The sequence below is a fragment of the Chrysemys picta genome, chromosome 2, assembly GCF_011386835.1.
Source record: "Chrysemys picta bellii isolate R12L10 chromosome 2, ASM1138683v2, whole genome shotgun sequence".
Lineage (NCBI taxonomy): Eukaryota > Metazoa > Chordata > Testudines > Emydidae > Chrysemys > Chrysemys picta.
In genome coordinates, this window is record NC_088792.1 from 274,298,695 (window position 1) to 274,324,494 (window position 25,800).

Genomic DNA, 25,800 nt, shown 5'->3' on the forward strand with positions numbered 1-25,800 from the left:
CCACACCATGCATTAACGTGCTCAAGATTCCAGCTTGGGAGTCATTGAACTGCAGACTCGCAGTTGAATTTCCAGTGGAATCTGCATAGAGGGGAGGCTATTCCTTTACTTTCTACATCATTATCTCTGTGTTTTGTTCAAACAAAAAGAAGGACGGTACTTACGGCAGGAAGAGCAAAAAATGAAACTCCAATAAGAGAGAATGTGGCTGCTATCAGCCGCCCCTCCCAAGTTTTGGGGGTCTTGTCACCGTAGCCAATTGTTGCTAGGGTAATCTGTGGGGAGAATAGGTTGGCCATTTTATAAGACAGACAATGCAAATGGACAAAAAGGAGGATTTCTTTTAAGCTTGACCTTCAAACCTGCATGACCAGTTTATAAACTTTTGCTTTGACCTCTGGACATTGTAGAAAAATACACAAACACAAACTTTCCTAAGCGTGGATTTTGCAAGCAATCTGGAAAATGTAAGCCATAGATATAGTTTTTTTTATGGCACTCATTGTCATAGTACCTGCGTGTCTCATACGTGTTAATGAATTTATTCTCAAAATACCTCTAAACAGAGGTGATATAGTATACCCATTCTGCAAATGGAGAATTGAGATGGCACACCGATTAAGTAACCTGCCCAAGGTCAGGCGGGAAGTCTGTAGCAAAGCTAGGTATAGAGACAGCTGAGGGGCTTCACCACAAACCAGCCTGTCCTCTCCTCACACTCCTTCTATTAAATACAAATAGTTTTCTGATCATAATGTTTCCCTATGCATCGCTTTCCCTTTGCTTTGTGTTTTTCTTCTTCCCCCATCACTCAGCTTCCTTGATCTGACTGAATTCCTTATGTTTACATTGTGTGTGTGTGACTCAAGCCATGAGCTCCTCACAACCGTGAGCTGAGTCCACAGAGGCTGGGTGGGTAAAGCGAGCTGGCTGCAGGGTGTCAGGTTAGAACTGCTGCAGAGGCCGTAGCTCCTGAGTTGCGCTCTGCCACAGAGAACTGGAGAGCTGGGCACAAATTTTGGCCAAAACTTTTTTTTGGTGAAAAATGCAGATTTAGCAACATCGAAACATTTCACAAATGTGCATGGGTCTCTCTGACTTGTTTGTGTTTTACACACAAAAAAAGATTCCAAAAAATGGAAATGTTTCATTTCACTATTTTGACAAGAAACATTTTGTGTGTTCAATTCAAAATGTTTCATTTTGAAATTTCCTTCCATTTTATTAAAAAAAAAAAACCTTTTTAAAAAAACAGCTTGAAATCTAAAAGATAGATTTTGTTTCATGTCAAACAACACATTTTGTTCAATGTGAAGTAAATTGTGTTTTTTAGACTTTTTGATTCACTGAAAATTTTGAAAAAAAATCATTAAAAAACACCTTAAAATATCAGAAGCGCCAGCAAACTAAAAAATCAACTATATGCACAATCCTACCAGACACCCCGTTTTGTTCTCTTCACCAGAGAGGGCTGACTGCCAGCAGCATCTGAGAGGCCTCACCTACACCGAGAGCCTTGAAGCTCACAGGGACTCACTACTGCCAAAAAGGAGAGCTGTGTGCCTCCCAGCAAGGGATGCCAGCCTTTCGCATGGAGATACAGCTCCAACACCCAGATAAGGCATGCGGGGAGACTTTCTCATTGTAATGACTTAATTTGTGGGCTTTTAGTGTGTGTTGTGGTGGTGGTAGTCCAGGTCTCATTTACTTGATTCTCTTGCCCTTCTTTTAATTTACCACGGTCCTTTCCAGAATACAGTGTTATTTATTCTTATTTGGTCCTTAATTCCTCGAGGTCATAAGGATTGTTATTTGTTTATTCACCCAGTCACAGAATCATAGAAATGTAGGGCTGGAAGGGACCTCAAGAAGGCATCAAGACTGAGGCAGGACCAAGTAAACCTAGATAATTCCTGACAGGTGTTTGTCCAACCTGTTCTTACACACCTCCAATGATGGGGATTCCACAACCTCCCTTGGAAGCCTATTCTAGAGCTTAATTAGCCTTATAGTTAGAAAATTCTTCCTAATATCTAACCTAAATCTCCCTTGCTGCAGATTAAACACATTATTTCTTGTCCTACCTTCAGTGGACATGGAGAACAATTGATCACAGTCCTCTTTACAATAGCTCTTAATATATTTGAAGAGTGTTATCAGGTCTTCCCTCAGTCTTCTTTCATCAAGACTAAACATTTTGTGTAGATCTTTTCCAAAGGGTGGTGCCCAAAATTGGACACAGTTCTCCAGCTGAGGCCTCACCAGTGCCAAAAAGGAGCAGGACAATTATCTCACATGTCTCACATATGACACTCCTGTTAATAAACCTCAGAATGATATTAGCCTTTTTTGGTAACTACATCACGTCGTTGACTCATATTCAATTTGTAATCCCATCTTGTTGAATTCAGACCAGTTCTTCAATTTGTCAAAGTTGTCTTGAATTTTAATCCTGTCCTCCAAAGTGCTTGCAACCCCTCCAGCTTGGTGTCATCTGTACATTTTATAACCATACTCTCTGCTCCATTATTGAAGCCATTAATGAAAACATTGAATAGTACTGGACCCAGGACAGAGCCCTGCGGGACCTCAGCAGATACATCCCCCAGGTTTGACAGCAAACCAATTGATACCTACTCTTTGAATATAGTCTTTCAACCAGTTATGTACTCACCTTATAGTAATTTCATCTAGACCACATTTGCCTAATTTGTTTATGAGAATGTTATGTGGGACTGTGTCAAAAGCCTGACTAAAATCAAGATAAATTACATCTACAGCTTTCCCCTAATCCCCTGTCAAAGAAGGAAATTAGGTTGGTATGGCATCATTTATTCTTGATAAATCCTTGCTGGCTATTCTTTATAACCCTATTATCCTCTAAGTGCTTACAAATTGATTGTTTAATAATTTGTTCCAGTATCTTTCCAGGTATTGAATTTAGGCTGACGATTCAATAATTCTCCAGGGCCTCTTTGTTCCCCTTTTTAAAGACAGGTACTATGTTTGCGCTTCTCTAGTGTTCTGGAGTCTTGTCCTCCATGAGTTCTCAAAAGTAATTGCTAATGGTTCCGAGATTGTTTGAGCTAGTTCCTTAAGTACCTTAGAATGAATTTCATCAGGCCCTGCCAACTTGAATACATCTAACTTTTCTAAATAGTCTTTAGTCTGTTCTTTCCCTATTTTGGCTTGTGTTCCTTCCCCCTTGTTAATATTAATTGTGTAGAGTATGTGAAGACTGAAACAAAAGAGATGTTAAACACTTCAATGTCATCAGTTATTAGTTCTCCTTCCCAACTTTCCTTTGTCTTTCTCTTGCTTCGAACATAGTTACTAGTTGGAGGCACTGCACACACAGAACTCAGGACCCACTGGTCCTAACGTGGGTCACCCACCTCCAGAAAGAGGAATAAGGAGTTGTAGAAACCTTGGGTATCAGGAGGAGGCAACACCTCTAATACATGGGTTGCATGTAAGACATTCAATTTGAACTCAAACTCAGGAGAAGAATGAATCAATTCTGGATGTGAAATATACACAAGTGCTCTTATTTTCCTCTCATTGACACCAATGTGAATCCTCTGACTTCAGTACAGTCACTACTTATTGGCACTGATGTAACCGAGAGAAGACTCAGTCCCCTGAGTGCTGTACGAGTTTGGATTAAATTGATAGTGAATTTCTGTGGCAGCGATGTGGGAGGGCATCCCAAACAAAGGGGTCAGGCCATGGTTCTGGTTTTGTACCGTGATTATCTAGGGTTCAGACTGCACCATGATCTTGCAGTGGCCCCCTCATTTGGAATACCCCACCCGCCCAACATCTCTTCCACCGAAACTCACACCATATCAATGTAATCCAAACTCAGACAGCATTTCGGGGCCTGACTCTTCATATATGATGATTCTCTAGGGTTCAGACTAGCATCTCAGGAGGAGATTTGCAGAAGCACAATGGGCAGTTGCGTGCCCAAATTCCAGGGAAAGTCAATGGCAGTTGGGCGCCCGACTCCTACTTGTGACTTTGAAAATCTCCCCTATAGGGATTTCTTCACCAGACATTCTGGGCCAAATTTCCAAGAGAGCTCAGCACTCACAGTTAGAGACAGATTGCCAGAAAACCTCAGCCTCTCCATAGGCAGCTAAATGGCTGGCTTTTCAAAAAGCGCTAAGCACAGCAGCAGCTCCCACTGTTCTGAGCCACTTCACGTAGGTGCATAAATAGAAGCTGTTAGGTGCTGAAGGCTTTTGAAAACCTGGCCCTTAGACTCCAGCTAACAAAATTCCAGAGTTAAATTTTCAAAAGCACTTCAGTGACTTGGGCACCTAAGTCTCAATTTCAAAAGTGATTTAGGTATGTAGGAGCCAAACTGTGATTGAAAGTCAATAGGACTTTCTTCGCACATAGGAGCTTACATCCTATTGACTTTCAGTCACACTTAGGCTCCTAAGTACCCAAATCACTTTTCAGAATGGGATTTAGGTGCTTTTGAATATATTACCCCATTCCCCTCACACCCTAATTCAACCGGGCAGCTTTATTTCCATTAAACCAACAAATAAGAGACAGTTTCTACAGCTACTTACCAGCCCCCACCACAGTGCGTCTGCATAGGTTTCAAACTCTTCTTTCATCTCTACTCCATGGGCATCCTTTTCAGGCACATCTTTCTCGACCAGGTAAACAAGGAATGAGGAGAGGATAAGGGTCAGGAACCCGATGTACCAAGCAGTGATGAGCTCCTGGAAAAGAAACAGATTGAAAATGAGGAGACTGAAAACAGCATCAGCTTCTGCAATGGCAGTGCCAGACGTCTAGTGACAAAAGAGGAGAGATACACAGGGTAAAACAGCAAGAACTGTCACTTCTGTCTGGATTACAGTCCGGGTTCAGCATAGTGCAGCTCTGGCTGTTCCACACTGCAGAGATGCGACAATACTTAATACTTACACAGCACCTTGCTGCTGAGGAAATAAAAGCAATTTGCAGTTGTAGTTTGGCTCAAGGCTGGATTAAGGCCCAAGACACATCACAGCATGGGGCCTGGCACCATAGCCTTGGCCTCTCATTGGGAATGGACCCCTCACTTCCCTTCCACAGAAGTTGGAGAAGTCCCACAGGGCCCCTTTCCCCTCACAGGAGCGTCACTCATGTCTCCTTGTCGTGATCCCAGAGAGGCAGCGTGGCAGTTGGGGAGCCCTTCAACACTTACCCCAGCAGTCAGCGTGACACTGCTTAGGTGGAGGGACTGGGCCTGTTGCACTCCATTGCTCCTGCCACAACACACACAATTTGCTGCTGGGGTGGTATTGACAGGGCCCACAGCAATGGATTTTGGAGACGACAAGCCATTGAGATGCGTGGGGCAGTTTAACCACTCAAAGCTATTGTTTCAGACTTTACGCGGCCGTCACTGCATCAGTTACACTCCGGTCACGCTTCTCAGCTTTTCTTCACAACCATCAGGCTAAAAACCTACTATGGGTTTAAATGAGAAAATTGAGATTCTGATGGAATCCAATGAGCTGATGGGGACCCCAGGCATGGATGTATGTTGCCTAGGCTTTAACCTGGCCCTGGTTTTGCAAAACCACTGCGAGATGTGGAAATGAAAGCACAGAGAGCTTTAGGCACCTAAATCGATGTGGGGACAGGGGGAAGATAGCATGATTTTCAAGCATATTCATAAGCTTTTGGGGAGCCAGGACTGTCTTTTACTATATCTCTGTACAGCACCCAGCACGTTAGGGCACCTAAGTGCTATTGCAATGCAAATAAACAAACCGGCAGAATTCAACAGGAGCTGTGGGTGCTCAGCACTTCTGAACATCAGCTAGTTCTGACTTTCCCAAGGTCACTGAATCAGACACTGACAGAGGTGGAAACGGAACCCCTGATTCCCATACAGATGCAGTTTACGTATTAGAACGTGCATCCTGGTGACCATGTTTCATCAGAAGTGGGAAGAAGATATTCTTTCAGGTTATTATTATTATTATTAATTTGTAGTGCTCCAACAGAGTGCTGGGCACTTTGCAGACAGCTTTCCCTGTGGCATGATTTTCCTTTTCGGTCCTGGGTCATATCACCTACCATGGGGGATGTTGTACCTGAGAATTTTACAAATGTGTCTTGCTGTAAATCAACCTCTGTAGCAAATTTGTGGTTTGCAATCACTGAGGGACTTCACTAATAAACCATGTTTTTAGACTTGATTGTTAAACGTTAGTGCCCATTTTAGCAAACACCCTCGCAACCCTACATATTTCTCAGCCTGCCAAGGCCCAAGTGGAAGGACACAATCTGGGAAAGAGACCAGAGGAGGCCCTCTGGAAAACTAGCAGCCTGCAATGCTTAAAAAAGACATGGTGGCTATGTCTTTAGCATAAGTGACCTTTTTCCAAATCCGCTTCACAGGCCACCCCATAGACCCCCATCTTAGAGCTTTTCACTCAGGTAACTCTTTATCATCTAATCCTATACAATAATGGTGCAAGAGCAGCATAACTACCTGATATGGACCAGAATGGGTCTGACCCTGTAACTGAACACACTCAGAGGCAGCTGGAGAATATATTAGCACCCATCACTGTACTATCTGACCCGTGGTTATGGGTGAAAATAAATTAACCACTTTCATGGAAACTTACTTGACTTCTGCTAACCAGCATCAAACCATTGTGCATTGAACTGCTGCTGTGATTTTGAGATAAGTCTTTTCCCACCACCCTCCCACACCAAACTTCTCTGACTCATTTCACATAAGTGGCATAGGAGGATAGATGAACCCAGGCACTGAACTTTACAATATTTCTCAAGGGACACTACTCTAAGGGCCAGATGATGCCTTTTACACCAAGCCTGTGTAAGGGACAGTGATTACTGACATGCAGATGCCAATTCCATCAAGTATCAGAAATCAGCTAATGGACCAGGACTCCAGTGATGGGTAAGTCAGCTTGGCCATTTAGTGAATTTAAATTTCTTCCCAAATGGTGACAATGTAATCTGCAGCCCCCTACAAACAGATACAGCTGCCCTCAATGCACACAAGCAAACATGGCTGAAGTTTAATCTGATGCACTGAGTGGAAATTAGATCCAAGTCTTAATGGACACCAGCTAGAGAGAAATCTCTCTCTCTCTCACTGGAGTCCCCTTTGACTTGTGTGGCCAAGTCTGAGAAGCCTGTGTTAACACTTAACTATTATATAGGGCTTTCTTCCAAAGAGCTTGACATGCTTTATGAATAAGGATATAACTCCTATTGAAGTCAAGCCCAAAATGTCCATTGGCTTCAATGGTGCAGGATCAGGCCCTGATTAATTTAATCTCACAGACCCCAAGAGGGTAAGAGAGTTGGCTAGGGTTACAGAGCATGTCTGCAGAAGAACTGAGAATAGCACTCAAGGGTCTTGACTACCACTTTGCTGCTCTAAACACTACACAACACTCTCCTCAAGTGTCGGATCTGCCTCTGTTTTTCGTTTTTTCCCCTTAACTCAGATTAATGCTGTGAACTCCTCACTTACTTTGCTATGTGCACAAATAGCTGATCCCAAAAGCTTCCACGTGCCTCCCCTCCTGTCCATTCGGAGCATCCGCAGGATCTGAAGGAAGCGCAGACTTCTAAGCGACGTCGCCAGAACATTGCCCTGGTTCCCAACAGCTACCACTGGCACAGAGGCAATCAACACAAAGATATCTGCACAGCATAAAGGAGAAGAAAGCCTGATCAAAAAGTGGACTCATCTGTGATGGGTTGTACCCCCGGGGTGCAGTCTGGGAGCTGTTGGAACCGCTGTGCCCCTAACAATTCAGCTGGGTTGGTCTTTCTCACGCTGCTCTGCTGATGATACACAGCCAGCCTCTTCAGGGTCTGTTATCCCCCAACATAATAGCAGGTGGCGCCACACACCCAACTGAATTACCTGAGTGCATTGCCTAAGCCACTGGTAGATCAACAATGGAGCAGCAGCCAATTTACCTACTCCCCAGCCTTGCACCCCTGCTGGAGTATAAACCCAGAATTATATCATCTTGCACTGCACAGGGATGTGTACAACACAAGCTCATTAATATAGTTTGCTTCCCCCTCGATATGGGAAAGAAATGCACCAAGCCTTTGCTAGCTGAGATGAGATTTTCCCAACCACTTCACTTAAAACACACTGGTTAAGATAAAACATAAAACAAGTTTATTAACTACAGAAAGATAGATTTTAAGTGATTATAAGTAATAACAAACAGCTCAAAGCAGGTTACCTAGGAAATTAAACAAGAATGCCAACTAAGCCCAATAAACTAGACAGGATTTCAATCAACAATATCTCACCCTGACTGATGAAACAAGCAGGTTTGCAGATTCTTGAGGCACAGGCTGCATTTGCTGTGCAGCCTTGATTCCCCTCCCCCATTCCAAGTCCTTTGTCTTTCAGAGGTTCTTCCAGATCAAGGTTGAGTTGTGGGAGAGTGAAGACAAATCATGATGTCACTCCCCATCTTATATAGTTTCTCCATATGGTGGGAACCCTTTGTTCCAAGCTAAGGTCCTAGCCCCGTTTGTGGAAAAATACAGGTACCAAAATGGAGTTGTGTCATGTGGTCTGGTCACATGCCCTTGCATGCCTTGCTGAGTCATAGCATTCATTATCCATAGTGATGCTGTCTGAAGCATTCTCAGGAAGGCTCACCAGGTGGGGGCTAAGCTTCTCCCAAGGCCTATAGTTTCCCTTAATGGCCCATTACCTTGAATAGGCCCCTCACAGTCAGCGCTCTAGAGTGGAATCATGTTGCCTAGTGGGTGTCACCCAGAAACCACATTTGAAATACAGACACACAGTCAATATTCAGAACTCCAGGTACAACAATGATACATGTGTAACCCTTCTGCCCATCTAAGTTGGCAGCAACAAGGGCCGGGTTCTGTATCTAGGGGTTCCGTTTCAATAACGCAATGCAAAACCGGCTCGAGCCCCCACCCAGTGACCTGGGACAATTACATACCACCCCCTGGGCACCTCTAAGAGGCAATACTTCCCCTCTCGCAAGTACGGAGTCTGAGTGTAACAGAAAATGTTTAATAACATGAGGTAAACAACATCAGCATTAAATGGAAAAAACACCACAACTAGAGTTTTTAGACCAAACCATGAGCGAAGACCCACCCCAGCAAATTGGGCCGTGTCCTCTCCCGTTGGTTCTTGAAACCAGCGACCCAAGAATCACCAAAGTCCCAAAAGTCCACCAATCCCAAAGTCTCTTGGGTCCAGCAACCCAAGAATCACAAAAGTCCCAAAAGTCCGACAACCCCCCAAAGTCTCTGTCCATGATCAGTGCAGCCCCAGAGTTCAAAGGGGGGGGGGTGAGCAGGGTGTTAAGGGGCACCTTACGTGATCCGAGGCCAACCGGCTGCTTCTCCGTGGGGTTCCACTGCAGCCTTCACCACGAACTGCTCCACTCCACCCGCAGTCCCACGAACTGCTCTGGCAGCCGCTCCGCTCCGCTCCGCTCACCGACCTGTGAGCCGCGCTGCTCCGCTCTGCTCCGCTCACCGACCTGTGAGCCGCTCCGCTCCGCTCACCGACCTGTGAGCTGCACCGCTCCGCTCACCGACCTGTGAGCTGCTCCGCTCCGCTCCAGCCGTCCCTTGGGCCGCTCCCACAAAGCTCTGCTCTGCTAGCTGCTCCTCCAGCCGCTCCGCTCACCGACCTGTGAGCCGCTCCGCTCCGCTCACTCCCCGCTAAGCTAAGTTAGCTTAGCTATAGCTTCAGGCTCCCCCACTAGTTAACACAGCCTCAGTGATCTCAGCTCTTAAATAGCTTTAGCTCTTTTGTGATTTCAGCTCTTAGTGATTTCAGCTAGTAGTAGGGGAGCCCCAGTGCTGGTGCACTATTGGCCCAAAGCGAACTCAGCTCAGCAGTCTGTAACTAGACTCCTAAGGGAATCAAAGTCAGCTCTGACATTCAACAGTGGAGAGAGGAGGTAGTGCAATTGGTGTTTCAACCCCCTTGGGGAGGGGGCCACACCATCAGGTACAAATACCTGTCCCCATCCTCTCTCAATTCACTGGGTTTTGTAACCCATGCCCCTTGACAAGCAAATGCTACTTAGGTAATGGTGAATGACTCACTCAGTCCTTCTGTCATACACCAGTTCCACTGGCCTTGATTCACAGAATCAGGGTAACAAAACTTTATTCTTCCTGCCCCAATAACAGAGAAACTGGGGATCCCACACCAGCCAAAGTAACCACTTTGAGTTGCTGTTGTTTCCTGCCAGGCGAGTGGGTGTGCCTATGCAAACAAGATCAGCCCCTGGAGTTCTTTTCCACACTCGCCATAATTCACCACCAGATGTCAGGGTAGAGCTCATCCTGACTCTGCTTACATCCTCCCCCCAGCCGAAAATTTGTCGTCCCGACAAATCACACTCCCTGTTATAACAACTCACTGGTTCCCTCCAAAGGGCCTCAGATAACCCACTTTAGCTTCCACAAGCCTGTGTGCTAAACATATTGGTTCCTCACTAGTTACCCCAGGTGCATCATAAGTCAACCGTTTTACTGGTCTTATTACCCTGTCTCGTCTATTGAGAATCTCTGTTGCCGTGGTGGGCGGGACAGCCTCTTGACCGATGGATGGAGAGGTTTCCTTTGAGGGTCCCTCGGCTACTGGCATAGGCCCCTGCATTTCTAGGTCTAACAGTGGAGGGTCCAAGGTGCCCAGGACATCCTCCACCTGTATGTCTCCACTGTCCAATAACCTGGGTGTGTCATCACATGGGGGTCCCACCAGTGGCTCAGGGGTGTCAGGAATGGGCCTAAATACTTCTGCCATGGGGTTTAGGGTGGAAGAAGAGGAGCTCTCTGTTGATTCAGCCGATCGAGACTGAAATCTTGTCTCCATCCCAGGGTACACCATGGTTGTGTCTTCCTCCTCAGACTCACTCTCAGATGTGCTGCATGGGGGTAGGTTAGCTGCAGGGGGCTGGCTGTCCACGTTGGAGGGCGGCTTTGGTCCAGCACCTTCGTTCTGCCCAGTTGCCCTGTTGTGGCCCATCTCATACGGGGTGCCTACCAATTCCCCCACAGGGAGCAAAAGGTTTCTATGCACTGTCTTTGTCTGCCCTGGACCCTCTTCAGGTTTGATCTTGTAGACCGGCAGGTCTCCTAGCTTTTCCATCACCAAGTAAGGTATTGCCTTCCATCTGTCGGCTATCTTGTGTTTGCCAGCAATACCCAAATTTCGCAGCAGAACTCTGTCCCCCGGCTGGAGTTCTTGCAGACGTACCCTAGCATCATATCGATGTTTGTTGCGGTCGGCGTTCTTCCGAGCCGCAGATGTAGCTAAGTGATAAGCATCCCGCAGCTTTTCTCTCAGTCGGGATACATATTGCTGATGAGTTTCATAGCTATCTCCATCCTCTGATACACCAAAGCACAGGTCTATGGGTAATCTTGGTTCTCGTCCAAACATTAAGAGATATGGGGTGACTCCTGTAGCATCATTCTTTGTGGCATTGTAGGCGTGCACCAGATATGCAACATGTTGGCTCCAGGTTGCTTTCTGCTCTGGTCGCAAAGTCCCCAACATATCTAATAGGGTTCGGTTGAACCTCTCTGGCTGAGGATCACCTTGCGGGTGATAAGGCGTTGTTCTAGACTTCTTAATTCCCGCTATCCTCAGCACCTCCTTCAGAAGATGACTCTCAAAGTCCCGCCCCTGATCCGAGTGTATCCGGGCTGGAAATCCATAAACTGAGAAATATTTCTCCCACAGTACTCGAGCAACCGTGGTGGCCCTCTGATCACGCGTGGGATATGCCTGCGCATATCGTGTATAATGGTCAGTCACTACTAGAATGTTCCCAATATTCCTCTTGTCTACTTCTAAAGACAAGAAATCGATGCATACCAGTTCCAAAGGTTTGGTGCTGGTGATGTTCTTGAGATATGCAGCCCTCGTGGGCAGAGTTTTCCTTTGAACACATCGAGCGCAGGTCTCACATTTCCTGCGAACATCTTCAGCCATCCGAGGCCAATAGAATCTACTACGAAGAAGTTCCAGGGTCCTCTCCATCCCTAAATGTCCAAAGTCATCATGCAGGGCCCTCATGGCCAGGGCTCTGTACTCTTTTGGCAGCACTAGCTGTGCTCGTTGCTTTTGTAAAGGGTCTGTGGTCACTCGATGTAGCACTCCCTGAATCAGTTTTAGTTTGGTCCATTCTCTCAATAGTAGTTTACCCTCCGGGTTAGGTGGGACAACCACAGCTGGGCTTCGCCCCTCCCTTTTGGCAAGTAGTGTATCACGAATGCCAATATCTTGCAGCTGGGCTTCCTGCCAGTCAGCCGCATTGAGCATGGGCAAAGGAGATTGGTCCAACGCAATATAGTTCACTGAAGCAGAAGGCACGCATTCAGGGGGCAGGCCCAAAGCTTCTGCAGCACATCCATGAAGACTCTCATGGGACTCTGGCTCCCGGCGACTCACACTGCAAATAGCCCTCACTCCATCTGTGGGTATCACAGCAACTCCTGGTGCCTGTGGACGCCTGGACAATGCATCTGCATCTACATTGCTTCTCCCTGATCGGTATTGAATGCTGAAGTCATAGCTAGCCAAAGCGGCCACCCATCTTTGCCCTGTAGCATCCAGCTTAGCACTTGTTAACACATAGGTCAGTGGGTTGTTGTCTGTCCACACCTGGAACTGAGCACCATATAAGTAGTCTCGAAATTTCTCAGTGATGGCCCATTTCAAGGCCAAGAACTCCAGCTTGTGGGTGGGATAGCGAGTTTCACTATCAGACAGTCCTCGGCTGGCAAAGGCTACAGGTTTACGTCTTCCTTCCACTTCCTGGTACAGTACTGCTCCCAGACCCTCCAAACTGGCATCAGTATGCAGGATAAATGGCTTGCTTGGGTCAGCAAAGACTAGGACTGGAGCATGAGTTAGGCAAGTAATGATTTCTCGAAAAGCCCTTTCACATCTCTCATCCCACCGTGGCCCAAATGGTTCGAAGGGGCCATAGTGTCTCTGCACGGGAGGCTTTGGGGACCTTCCCTTATTCTTGGTCTTAGATTTGTTCCTGCTGGACTGGTATCCCCTGGTAAGATCATTCAGAGGTTTTACAATCGTAGCATAGTTTTTCACAAATCTGCGATAGTAGCCACTAAACCCAAGAAAGGTCTTGAGTTCTCTGTAGTTACTTGGACATGGCCATGTAGTGAGGGCTTCTATTTTATCGGGATCAGTACTCACACCCTCTTGGGACACGATGTGACCCACATACTTCACTGAGGTCCTGCAGAACTGGCATTTGTCAATTGAAAGCTTCAAACCATAATCCTCTAACCTATCAAGCACTTTAAGAAGTCTTTCTTCATGCTCCTCCAAGGTTCTTCCAAACACTATCAGGTCATCCAAATAAACTAACACTTGCAGTAAATTCATGTCTCCCACAACTTTCTCCATAAGACGTTGAAATGTGGCAGGTGCTCCAGAGATCCCTTGGGGCATGCGTTCAAACTGATAAAACCCTAATGGGCAGATGAAGGCTGTCTTCTCCTTATCTGCTTCACCCAGAGGGATCTGGTAGTATCCACTCCGAAGATCCAACACAGAGAACCACTGGCTTCCCAGCAAACAGTCTAAGGCATCTTGGACTCGAGGCATTGTGTACTGGTCAACCACAGTACGGCGGTTTAGGGTGCGGTAATCAATACACATCCGGATTTTCCCATTCTTTTTACGGACCACCACAATGGGTGAGGCATATGGGCTGCGGGACTCTGTAATGATGCCATTCGCAGCCAGCTCCTGAAGATGTTGTCGCACATCTTCCATCTCGGAGAGGGCAATCCTCCTAGATCTCTCCCTGAAAGGTCGGGAGTCATGTAGTCTGATGTTGTGCTCTACTCCTTTTGCACATCCCACATCCCACTCATGCAATGAGAACACCTTGGATCTTTCACAAAGTTTCCTCCTCAGGCGATCTTTCCACTCCTCGGACAACGGTGAATCTCCAAAGTCAAACTTTGCAGGGTCTATTGGCGGAACTTGAGTCTCACACTGGGGTTTTACAATTGATTCAGGCTCAAAGAGATCCGCTATCTTTTGTCCTTGCTTCACAACAACATCTCGACTTGTTTCATTAGCAATCAGTATAGTCACCTTTTCCTGGGCTTCAGCAGGTAGGGTTATGACTCCACTGGGGACCAGCACTCCTTCTGGGAGCTCTCCTTCAACCGGCTGCTCTACCATTGCTAATGCCCCTTTACTGCCTTTCAGCCGAGTACTCATGACAAGCACTTCTTGCTCCGTCCTTGCAGGCACTACTAACGGGGTTGTGCCCATGTACTTCAGCGCCCCAATCGGTAGCTCAGATGTCTCCTTTTTAGCACCCTCAATCTTCCTATAGGCTTCAGCACAAAGCGTATGGATCATCAGGGTATTCAGGTACTGGTCCCCAGCCCGTCGTCTGCAGTAATCCGCGAGCACCTTGAAGAGACTGGAGTTGGTCCCTATCAGCACAGACACATCAGAGGTCCCTTTAGGGTCAGGGCATATTAATGCAGCTGTGTCCACCTCTTCTCTTACCCCAGCAACCTCCTCTGGGAATTCCAGGTGCACTATGACATACCCTTGGTAGGGGTATTCATCCATGCTGAGGCCACACAGACCAATGCCAGTCAGTGGCTGTATAGGCAGGTGCCTAAGCATTTGTTGGTAGAATGACTGAAATATAATAGTCACTTGAGATCCAGTGTCAAGCACGGCTTTACACTCCACCCCTTCAATCTTCACCATGACCTCTGCTCGAGGCCCTATCAGTCCTGCGGGGATCCCAGCTGGACAGTCTTTTCTGGGGGAATCTTCAAATCCTGCAGGCCTGGGTGGTCCCCGTCCCTGGACTCTCTGGCAGCTACCGGATCTCTCCCAACTGATCCTCAGCTTTCCATACACTAAGGAGGGGTTTTCTTCATTATGGCACTTGGCAGCACTGTGTCCATCCTGACCACATCGGTAGCAAAAGAATTGTCCTTTCCCTCTTCGCCCAGATGGGATGGTGGCTCTAAATGCTGACTTCTCCATCGCCACGGTCAGAGGCCCCTTATTCCCGGAAGTCTTAGCTTGGTCAATGGTGCTTTGCAGTTCAGCTATCCGTTCTGTCAGGACCTGCACTTGTTGGGCAAGTTCCTCTGTGGTGCTCACCATCAGTACACTGGCCATTTGCAGTGGTGTTGTGCCGGCTGGCTCCAATGTTTGGGCTTCCCAAAACTCGCTGGCAGCCTGCCTTTCTTCCTCTTCTCTGACCTCCTTTATCAGCTGGGAATAACTTGGGGGATGTTCCCGTCGTTCTCTTAGCCGGAGATGGAGTAGAATCGAGTTCTGATATTGAGCTCCTCTTACAATTTGAGCCAGTCTGGTCCGATCCATCTGTTCAGCAGTCACTGCACCCCTCATGACAGCTCTCTGAAGCAGTCTTTCCAGCCTCTGTATATAGGCTGAAATCTTCTCGCCAATTTGCTGTCGGGAATTAAGGAACTTACAGTAACTGTCTTCAGGGCCCTCTACACTCCCAAAGGTATGATCAAGGGCCTCTAGGCAGTCCTTCACACTGACCCCAGGGTCAATGAGCTTCAGGGTGCGAATCACATCTAATGCTGGGCCACTAAGGCTCTCTATCAGACATCTTCGCTTTTCTGCATCAGGTACGGCCCACTCCTGCAGCATTTCAGTGGTATGCTCCAACCAGGGTTCGAACTCCTCTGCCCCAGCAAATAACCTTAACTCACGACAAGAGTTTGACCTAGCATGGGACAACACAACCTTTTCCAATATTTGCCCCAGTGCTTTTGTCCAATCATTAGCTGAGGCTGTGGCCCCTGAGCTAGAGGCTGCAGGGCCGGGGCCCAACAAACCCGACATATTAGCCATTATACAAACAGTAATTTCCTCAAAATATAACCACAATTGTTTCCCAATGCAGGGGAACACTCAACAGGTGCTTGCGAGGGGTACTGACCCAGGGGATCCCGGACGAGCCCCCAAAAATGTAACCCTTCTGCCCATCTAAGTTGGCAGCAACAAGGGCCGGGTTCTGTATCTAGGGGTTCCGTTTCAATAACGCAATGCAAAACCGGCTCGAGCCCCCACCCAGTGACCTGGGACAATTACATACCACCCCCTGGGCACCTCTAAGAGGCAATACTTCCCCTCTCGCAAGTACGGAGTCTGAGTGTAACAGAAAATGTTTAATAACATGAGGTAAACAACATCAGCATTAAATGGAAAAAACACCACAACTAGAGTTTTTAGACCAAACCATGAGCGAAGACCCACCCCAGCAAATTGGGCCGTGTCCTCTCCCGTTGGTTCTTGAAACCAGCGACCCAAGAATCACCAAAGTCCCAAAAGTCCACCAATCCCAAAGTCTCTTGGGTCCAGCAACCCAAGAATCACAAAAGTCCCAAAAGTCCGACAACCCCCCAAAGTCTCTGTCCATGATCAGTGCAGCCCCAGAGTTCAAAGGGGGGGGGGTGAGCAGGGTGTTAAGGGGCACCTTACGTGATCCGAGGCCAACCGGCTGCTTCTCCGTGGGGTTCCACTGCAGCCTTCACCACGAACTGCTCCACTCCACCCGCAGTCCCACGAACTGCTCTGGCAGCCGCTCCGCTCCGCTCCGCTCACCGACCTGTGAGCCGCGCTGCTCCGCTCTGCTCCGCTCACCGACCTGTGAGCCGCTCCGCTCCGCTCACCGACCTGTGAGCTGCACCGCTCCGCTCACCGACCTGTGAGCTGCTCCGCTCCGCTCCAGCCGTCCCTTGGGCCGCTCCCACAAAGCTCTGCTCTGCTAGCTGCTCCTCCAGCCGCTCCGCTCACCGACCTGTGAGCCGCTCCGCTCCGCTCACTCCCCGCTAAGCTAAGTTAGCTTAGCTATAGCTTCAGGCTCCCCCACTAGTTAACACAGCCTCAGTGATCTCAGCTCTTAAATAGCTTTAGCTCTTTTGTGATTTCAGCTCTTAGTGATTTCAGCTAGTAGTAGGGGAGCCCCAGTGCTGGTGCACTATTGGCCCAAAGCGAACTCAGCTCAGCAGTCTGTAACTAGACTCCTAAGGGAATCAAAGTCAGCTCTGACATTCAACAGTGGAGAGAGGAGGTAGTGCAATTGGTGTTTCAACCCCCTTGGGGAGGGGGCCACACCATCAGGTACAAATACCTGTCCCCATCCTCTCTCAATTCACTGGGTTTTGTAACCCATGCCCCTTGACAAGCAAATGCTACTTAGGTAATGGTGAATGACTCACTCAGTCCTTCTGTCATACACCAGTTCCACTGGCCTTGATTCACAGAATCAGGGTAACAAAACTTTATTCTTCCTGCCCCAATAACAGAGAAACTGGGGATCCCACACCAGCCAAAGTAACCACTTTGAGTTGCTGTTGTTTCCTGCCAGGCGAGTGGGTGTGCCTATGCAAACAAGATCAGCCCCTGGAGTTCTTTTCCACACTCGCCATAATTCACCACCAGATGTCAGGGTAGAGCTCATCCTGACTCTGCTTACACATGCATACAACTACAATAATCACATTCAGCAAATCATAACTTTTCCAATGACACCTCACGACACATCTTGTATAAAATGCATCATAATTAGGTCATAATTATATCATAATCATACCACTGTGATGAATGTAGGGTGCAGTGTCACATCATCATCTGCTGCTTAATTCCATTTGTTTGTGCTGTAAAATCCCCTGCAAAGATCTGAAACCCACTAATTAACTCTTTCCCTAGCCAATTAAACAGGCACCTGTGAGTCAAACACAGCTTGTGGCACTGGCCACAATCTGGGACCCAGGTAATCTACACATCTCACATTTGATATGGGACAAATTCTGAGTTGGTTAAGAGAAAGGGGCAGAAAATAACATGAGAGTCAGTCTTGCAAAATACAGGCTAATAAATCAGAAGGACAAACAAACCAGAGGACAAATATTCCGTAAGTGGGAAATAGTGAAAGCAGGAATACCAAAACATAGTGGTTAGTGAACAAGAAGCCCCTTTTTCTACCGGTGCCCCATAGTTTTTGGCAATTTGGCTGGCTGTCCAGGTTAACCTCTTAAGGCCAGTGCTGTTTATTTTTGTGAGTGAGACAGGACCAATTTATTGATCAATTAAAGAGGTCTGAAATGCAGATTGTTTTTTTTTTTTAATTTATGGACCTTTATGAGCCCATAATTATCCAAGTGGAAACAGGTAACAATTGTGTCAGAAACGTTCTCAGGGCTCTTAGCCACTCCGTCTTTCAAGTGTATTTAGAATCAAGTGTCTTTGAAATGGCACCAGGTGGGTTTCTTATTCGTTCTCTCCCAATAATTCCATAACAAGTTTGTGTAATTTACAAATTAAAAGATGATTTTTCTAATCCAGGATTTTAAAAATACAACTGGGCTCTTCTTGCTCCTTACATTGACATCAAGAAAGAGTCTGTGCTTACAATTTAGATGACAATTTTAATGATTATACGTGAGACAGAACAAACCCCAGCTTGCTTACCCAAAGCTATACTGGCCCTTAAATAGTAATACGAGTATTATTATTGATTTGTATTACAGTAGCACCTGAAGGCCACAACTGAGACCCTATCGTGCAAAGTGCTGCACAAAAACACGAGGGCCAGCCCCTGCCCTGCAGAGCTTATATTTCTAAACAGCCAAGAGCAACAAGGCGTGGCAGAGGAAACAGGCAGAGAGAGAAGTGACTGGCCCAAGATCATATAACAGAGTTGGGAATAGATGTCTTGACTCCTACTTCAGTGCTCATTAGACCACACTGCAGTAAAAACTTGTTTGTGTCAGTAAAGTAAGCAGACAGAACTCAAAGATACAAAGGGAACAGATATGTTTAGTAAAGATGTGCCATTTTACAGTGATTTTTCACACTATAACAGTGTGTGAATTAAAGTTGTTGAGATCCTGCAGAACATCTGAGCAGATTCTACAGTAAGTATCCAATTCTGACTCTGTCAAACCGTGAACACTGTTCTCAAGTGAATCCAGGTTTTCAGGTACTTTATAATTCTTTCTAAACAGTGCAGAACTCTTAGCATACATGGCCTTTGTATTTGTCATTCATGGGGTTTTAGATATCAATCACATCTGACTCCGCACAGAAAAAGGATAGACATATGGAGAACAAACAAAGAGATTGTGCTTACCCAACATACACAAAGGCTTCCTGGCAAATTTGAGCCTCCCCCTCCATCCTTTATAGCGACAGCAACACCCAGCAGCCCAGATTCTTAAGGCAAACTCTGCTCCAAAGATGAAAATGGCAAATGTTTCCTGTATCAAAAACACAAATTATATTCTTAGACACATACCAAGGCTTGCAGTAATTGTGGATATGCATCGCTTGCTGGATCAAACTGTGTTTGCATATGTGTCTATGATTTTATATACATATATAAAGCCAGATTTTCAAGAAAACTCAGCACGTGGCATCTCCCATTGTTCTCAGCGATGGAAGAGGGGGAATTCTCCATTGTTTTCAAAGGGGGGTAGCTGGGTGCTGAGCATTTCTGAAAATGTGTCCACTTCATTTAGGTCCCTAGATGGGAGCTGAGCCCTTTTGAAAATCGGACCCTGAATGTCCCTATAGTATATGTACAAATAATCTGGGCTTTTTGAAATGTATACAGCTAGACATGAACTGCGAAATTGGAATCTGGTGTTTGGGTGAATTTGGAGCGGAGTTTTGGTTTAGACATAGTGTCGTTGCGTTATCTGTGTCATAAGAAAGGGTTGAATCCTCAGATGCTCCAGCCCATAAGGCAGCTTTACACCACCTCTGCAGCTGAACTTGGGGGCTGCTCTAACTTGCACCACTGGCTAATTGTCACCCAAGGGTGAGCAGGATTGCCAGAGCACATTACACTACACCCCACCCAACAGGCCCATTTCTGTGCTCTACATTGTGGAGAGCTAGGAGGGGTGGTAAAACTTCTCCAGCTCTCTTTCTAAATCACAAAGGAGCAAAGATGATCATCTCTTATAACGTTCCCATTTAATTCAGATCAGACTTCACATTGTATGTCACTGGGATGAATGGAGAGGCAGACGGGGAATTCCCAGCATTACTGCTGCTACAATGGTTCGCTGGGAGACAGTTTTATGCAAGGCTGGGCTAACACAGCAGCTCTCGGATTACACTGTGATGGCTGGACTTTGACTCCAGATACTTTTTGTTAAAGTGACACCATCAACTTGAAAGTCTAATCAGTCTTACAAAATGATTTCAATGTAGTTTCATTTACTGCACTTGTGCTAAAGCTATGGGACCTATCACACCTATTCCACAACCCCAGCCTAGGAGGGATGTGGGGAAGTGCCTCAGTAAACGCTGTGGACTTCTTGCAGCCTACATGAGCCTGCCCTGTAGTGAGTCTGGGACCTTGAAGAGTGTGGGGTCACCAATGGTAATGAGTTTTCATAGCTGCTGAATTCAATCCAAGAACGTTAACAGCATGATATTGCAGTCCCAGTCTACTTACCAACAGCAGCAGCCAGTCTCCTGAAACAGTTTCATATTCCTTGAAAGTTGTTAGGACGGCTAAGATCAAACACCCCAGAACTATCAGAAATCTGGATTAACATAAAAGGAGAAATTGGGTATCGTTACCACTGTATCCACTTAAAAAGAGATGGTTTAAAAACCCACACAGAGGCCTGAAAGGGATCACCATCCATGAGCAGGGTGAGATGGAATGTCACTTGGATCAAGGGTTCTGAACCTGGGGGTGTCACAGACAGTGTTGGGGTCAAGAATACCCCGCCCTTCCCATATTGTTAAGTGGGAAGAGGACCATGGGTCTATCCCAAGGTTTGGGGGTCCTGGTACGGAAAAGTGGTTCACAGTATAGGAAAGGTGAAGATAGTCATTCTATCTCTGACCCATCAGACAAGAAGTTCTGTGGAAGGAGGAGAGCCTCTCATTGAGATGTTCCATTTGTGGGTATTACCTGTGTTCAGGTGTTACCACCATGATGGGCACTTTAGAAATGCATTGAATAATCATTACTAATAAAATGGCATTGTAGTAACAATAAAGCAAATCCACTTGGCATGTATTGAAAGCCAAGAAACATTAAGTTAACATTTCTGTGCAATTAACATTTTGGTACCAATAAAATCATCTAGTGCTTTTTATCAGCAGATCTCAAAGCACTTTACAAAGGAGGTCAAAAGCCCATGAAGATATTAATAATTCACAAACCCTTGTTTGCACTGAAAATTTTAGTGCCGTCCTTTTTTTGTAATGCAGATATAATGGGGTGTGTAACCCACACAGGCTTTGAAAGGATTGATATGGCCCTGAGAGGTCAATTATGCTAACTGGCTGAACCTGGAAGGTGGATGAGGCTTAATTAATGATGAAGCCCAGCTGCAGAAGAAGTTGGGTGGTTAATATAAATAAACATGAGCAAGTAGAGAGCAGAAAGGGACTGGATCTTCACAGAAAGAAAGATTAGGGAAGCATGGAACCTCCATTTCTATGCAGAGAAAATTCAGCTAGTTCAAAATTTTACATTCTTAGGACTTGTGTTTGATAAACTAATTTGGAAGGGTCATATAGTTAATATCCAGAGTAAATGTAAAAAGAGGATGAATCTGCTTAAAAGTATTGCTGGGAACAAGAGATAAGAACTCACTGATGATGCTGAATAGGGCACTAATAAAACCAGTTACAGATTATGGTGGCCAAGCCTTTGAAATCTTCAGCTTTGAAATCAACAGTTAAAAAATTAGAGTTGATCCAAGCTCTGGTTAATCCCATGTAGTACAATATTACAGCACCATTGTGCGTGGAGCCGGGAGCTACCAGAGAAATGCCTATACATTTAAGGATGAAATTGTTAGATTTAATCTTTTGGGCTAAGGTTAATGGAAACAGTGAAGGGGGGCAGGTCTACACTTACTTCCTGGTCCGGCCGTAAGCAATCGATCTTCTGGGATCGATTTATCGCGACTTGTCTAGACGCGATGAATAGATCCCAGATTGATCCCGGAAGTGCTCGCCGTCGACGCCGATACTCCAGCTCGGCGAGAAGAGTACGCGGCATCGACGGGGGAGCCTGCCTGCCGCGTCTGGACCCGCGGTAAGTTCGAACTAAGGTACTTCGAATTCAGCTACGTTATTAACGTAGCTGAATTTGCGTACCTTAGTTCGAAGTGGGGGGTTAGTGTGGACCAGGCCTAAAGTACTAAACAAATATATGAAGATGGTTGGGAAGTAAATAGACAAAATGTAACTGGAGGCCACGTACTCCCACATGCTAACCGGGTCAAAAGGTGGGAGGGAGTGGAAAGTGAGTGAAAAGGAAGGACTGGAAGAGATTGAAATCTTGCTCGCAAACTATACCTGGACAGTTGTCTCTCTAGTTGTGGATTTGGAATATTATGATAAGACAAAGAAAAAAGCAGAACCATCAGATATGACTGTGATGCTGGCAGACCAGGTGCCAGCTCATGCCAAAGTATTTAGGCCTCACTGAACACTTACAATCGCATAGCTGGAAACCAGTGTGACTCACCTGTATGTTAGCATTATCAAAATAGATGTTAGAGTGATAACCATGTGTTTAGTGTTTAGCCTTTATGGAATGTTTGTAGGATGCTGCATGTATTAATCCTACTTATAATATTTGCACCCCATGTTCTGACGTAATGTTTAAACATTTGCTCTGTAACCATAAAAATATTTAAGACTATAAATTGCCCACTGTCAGGGGAGAAGCATTACCAATTGTGAAATATTAGTTTACCCCAAGAAGCGTTATTTCCTGCCCGCCAGGAAAGACTACTGAATCCAAATGGGCCATTGCGGAGCAGAGACTTTGTCGACTGCTCCCCCCACCTCCCACCCACGAATACATTACGTCCAGGAGCACTTGTCCCATCAGCTTGGACTCTAGAGAAAGGGGGGAATAAAAATCCTGAACCAGAAGAAATTGAGGCCTTTTTATGCCGTCTGACCTCTGAGGGGCAAAGATTCCTAGACATAACCAAGAGATCCCCAAGCTGCTTAGCTTGGGTTAGCCCAAAGGACACAAAAGCTTGCTTATTATAGAAACTTCAGCTACCTTTTGAATTTAAGATTGTACCTCACTTGTGTGTAGGCTTACCTGCTTAATCTTGTAAATAATTCTAATTTCTTATCTTAGTTAATAAATCGTTACTTAATTACAGGATTGGCTACAGGTGTTGGTCTTGGTTTGAGATCTGAGCACAACTGACCTGGGGTAAGTGACTGGTCCTGTGGGACTGGGAGCAATCTGACTATTATTGTGATTCTTTTGGTGTAAGTGACTATCTGTCACATACTCCAGCTTGCCTGAGTGGCAAGATAGACTGGAATGCCCAAGGGGAACCATCTGTGACTCCATGGTAAGACTGTTAGAGTGCTTTAGGAGTTCACACTTGTGATGGGGCTGGTGAAATCTAATTAAAAATTATAATTTATAATTATAATTCTATAATGAGTTTAGAAGCAGTTTGGAGTTTCTGCCCTGCTTTTTAACAGTCTGCCCCGAGGCTGGCACTCATGGTTGTGAACCACTCCAGACAGCATAACAATGATGGATACAATTTATGAGTTTATATATGGCTGCTGGCACTGACCTGGCTAAGGAATGTATGCCCAGTTACATCTGCTATCCTGTCTGACTCTTTGAGTATAACAGCAATCAGTAAGGGAACCTCGGAGAGCAGGAATGAGAACAAAATATTGTTCTTAACTGTGAAGATAGTTCAAAGAGACAAAAGGACAAATGTTCTATGAGATATGTCCTAGACTTAAGGATAATGTTATACTTCCCAGTTATGACAGAAGAAGCACCATAACTATATTTAGAGTGCTAACAGGCCACTGTGGCCTAAATGGTAATTTGTACCTACTAAACGCACGCAACGACGGGTTGTGTGAAACATGCAAAGTTAAAGAAAACAGTTGACCATCTGCTGTGGCAATGCAGGGAGAATTATGCAAAAAGAAAGATTCTCTTTATGAAGAACTGAGATGCCTCAAGGTGAAAGAATATCGTCTGAAAGGACTGGTGAGAGAACGGGGAAAGTGAGGTAGCATTAAAACAGCATTACTGTGTATTTTAAAGGATGTAGGACAGGGTGAGAGGACATAAGCTTTTGATTATGTAAAAACTGTGGTAGGTGGCAGTCATAGCCTCACATGCTGAGGCTGCCGAGCCATTAAATGTCAGGAAAAGAAAAGAAGAAAGAAAGGGATTGTAGGGAGGAGAGGAAGGAACTCTGCAGTCCCTCTCTGTGACTAGAGAGGCTGTGGGGAGAAAACTCAGGGGGAGAGTAAGCCCTAGGATCCTACCGTGAGTAGAGGAGGCTGGTGGAGGGGAGGGGAGGCATGGAGCAGTCACTAGGATGGAGAAGGCTCTGGTGGTGTGCCCTGAAAGGGCAGGATATGGATTCCAGGGAGAGAGCCCTGGGAAGTGTTCAGTTAAGGAACAAAGCAGGGGAAACAGCAGCCGAGAGGGATGAAAAGTCAATCCTGAGAAGGTTGGAAATTGGTTTAAGTTGGTACTTTGAGATTCTACTGGGGGCTTCCAGGGGTGAACACTGTGAGACCTGGCATGAGACAAGGGGGAATTTAGAGGTTGTGGGGAGAAGGTCTAAGAAAATCTGGGTAGGAAGAGGTCGAGGGAGGCAAGAGCAAGGAATTTTGTGGAGCAGACCTTGGCTGCTGGCTATAGGGACCCTGGACTGGAACCTGGTGTATGGGAAAGGCCTGGGTTCCCCTACCAGCCAACAGAAGAAGTGGTGTGAAGCCCCCACCCAGAGATAAGGAGATAAGGACATTGGAAGCCCTGAGCCAAGGGAATGCAAGAACCATAGGGCCCAGAGTTCAGGCCAGAGTCTTGATATAAGGACACTGGACTTTAATTTGTTGATGTCAGAAACCATGATGGGGATGGTCATCGCTAGTAGTCGGAGCTGTGGCAGCTGGGCCTACTGGCTGGTGCCAGGGGTCAGAGCCATAATCGAGTCCAGAGTGGGGCTGGAGTGAGAGGAGGGCTGGAGCAGGACTAGGAACAGGGCTGGAGCGAGAGCAAGGCTTGGGGAGTCTGTTACCACTGTCAGGCAGGTGAGAGTGCCAAGCCCTAGAGCAGAGGTTCTCAACCTATTTATATCATTGTGGGCCGCATATGTGGCCCACAAAATGTTACCTGTGCCACAGGTTGAGAACCACGGGACCTCCCACCTAACCTCCCCCACAAACCCCTATGCTCAACACCCTCTGCCCAGAGACCCCTCCACAGAATGGGGGCAGAGAGCTGGGTGTGGAGTGGGGGGCAGGGACCCTGACCCTGGACTCTGCTGTATGGGGACCCCTGATACCTGCTGGCTGGCCGGACCCTGCTGAGAGGTACCGGGGGGAAGCCAGGACCGCAGGGACCCCATACCATGCCGAGCTGGCCTGGGCTCCCCAGACCCTGCCACAGATCCTGTGGCGTTTAGCACACAGCTGTGTGCTAACTGGGCCACTTGCGGCCCACGGGCCATGGGTTGAGAATCGCTGCCCTGGAATGACAGTGAACGGACTGAGTTGCTATTCCTCCTGTGAGCTTATATACCTGCCCTGGAGTTACCAGACTAGTTCCTGGTTTGCAGATTGGCTGGAGCCCAGCACAGGAGAGACTCATCACCGTATAGTTAGACTCTGTTACCCCAGAAGGGGTAGACCTAAATTGTGATGTAATCAGAGGC

General features: G+C 46.4%; 1 protein-coding gene across 1 annotated transcript in view; it reads right to left on the minus strand.

Annotated features, from left to right (window-relative positions):
• The window catches only part of KCNQ3 (potassium voltage-gated channel subfamily Q member 3), a 257,211-nt gene that overhangs the window by 38,661 nt on the left and 192,750 nt on the right, over window positions 1-25,800 (minus strand). The window contains exons 2-6 of the mRNA XM_005288823.5: window positions 20,559-20,649; window positions 19,224-19,350; window positions 7,532-7,704; window positions 4,587-4,742; window positions 165-275 (exon numbers count right to left, since the gene is read on the minus strand). Coding sequence (XP_005288880.2) covers window positions 165-275; window positions 4,587-4,742; window positions 7,532-7,704; window positions 19,224-19,350; window positions 20,559-20,649 — 658 coding nt within the window. The remainder of the gene's footprint in view (window positions 1-164; window positions 276-4,586; window positions 4,743-7,531; window positions 7,705-19,223; window positions 19,351-20,558; window positions 20,650-25,800) is intronic.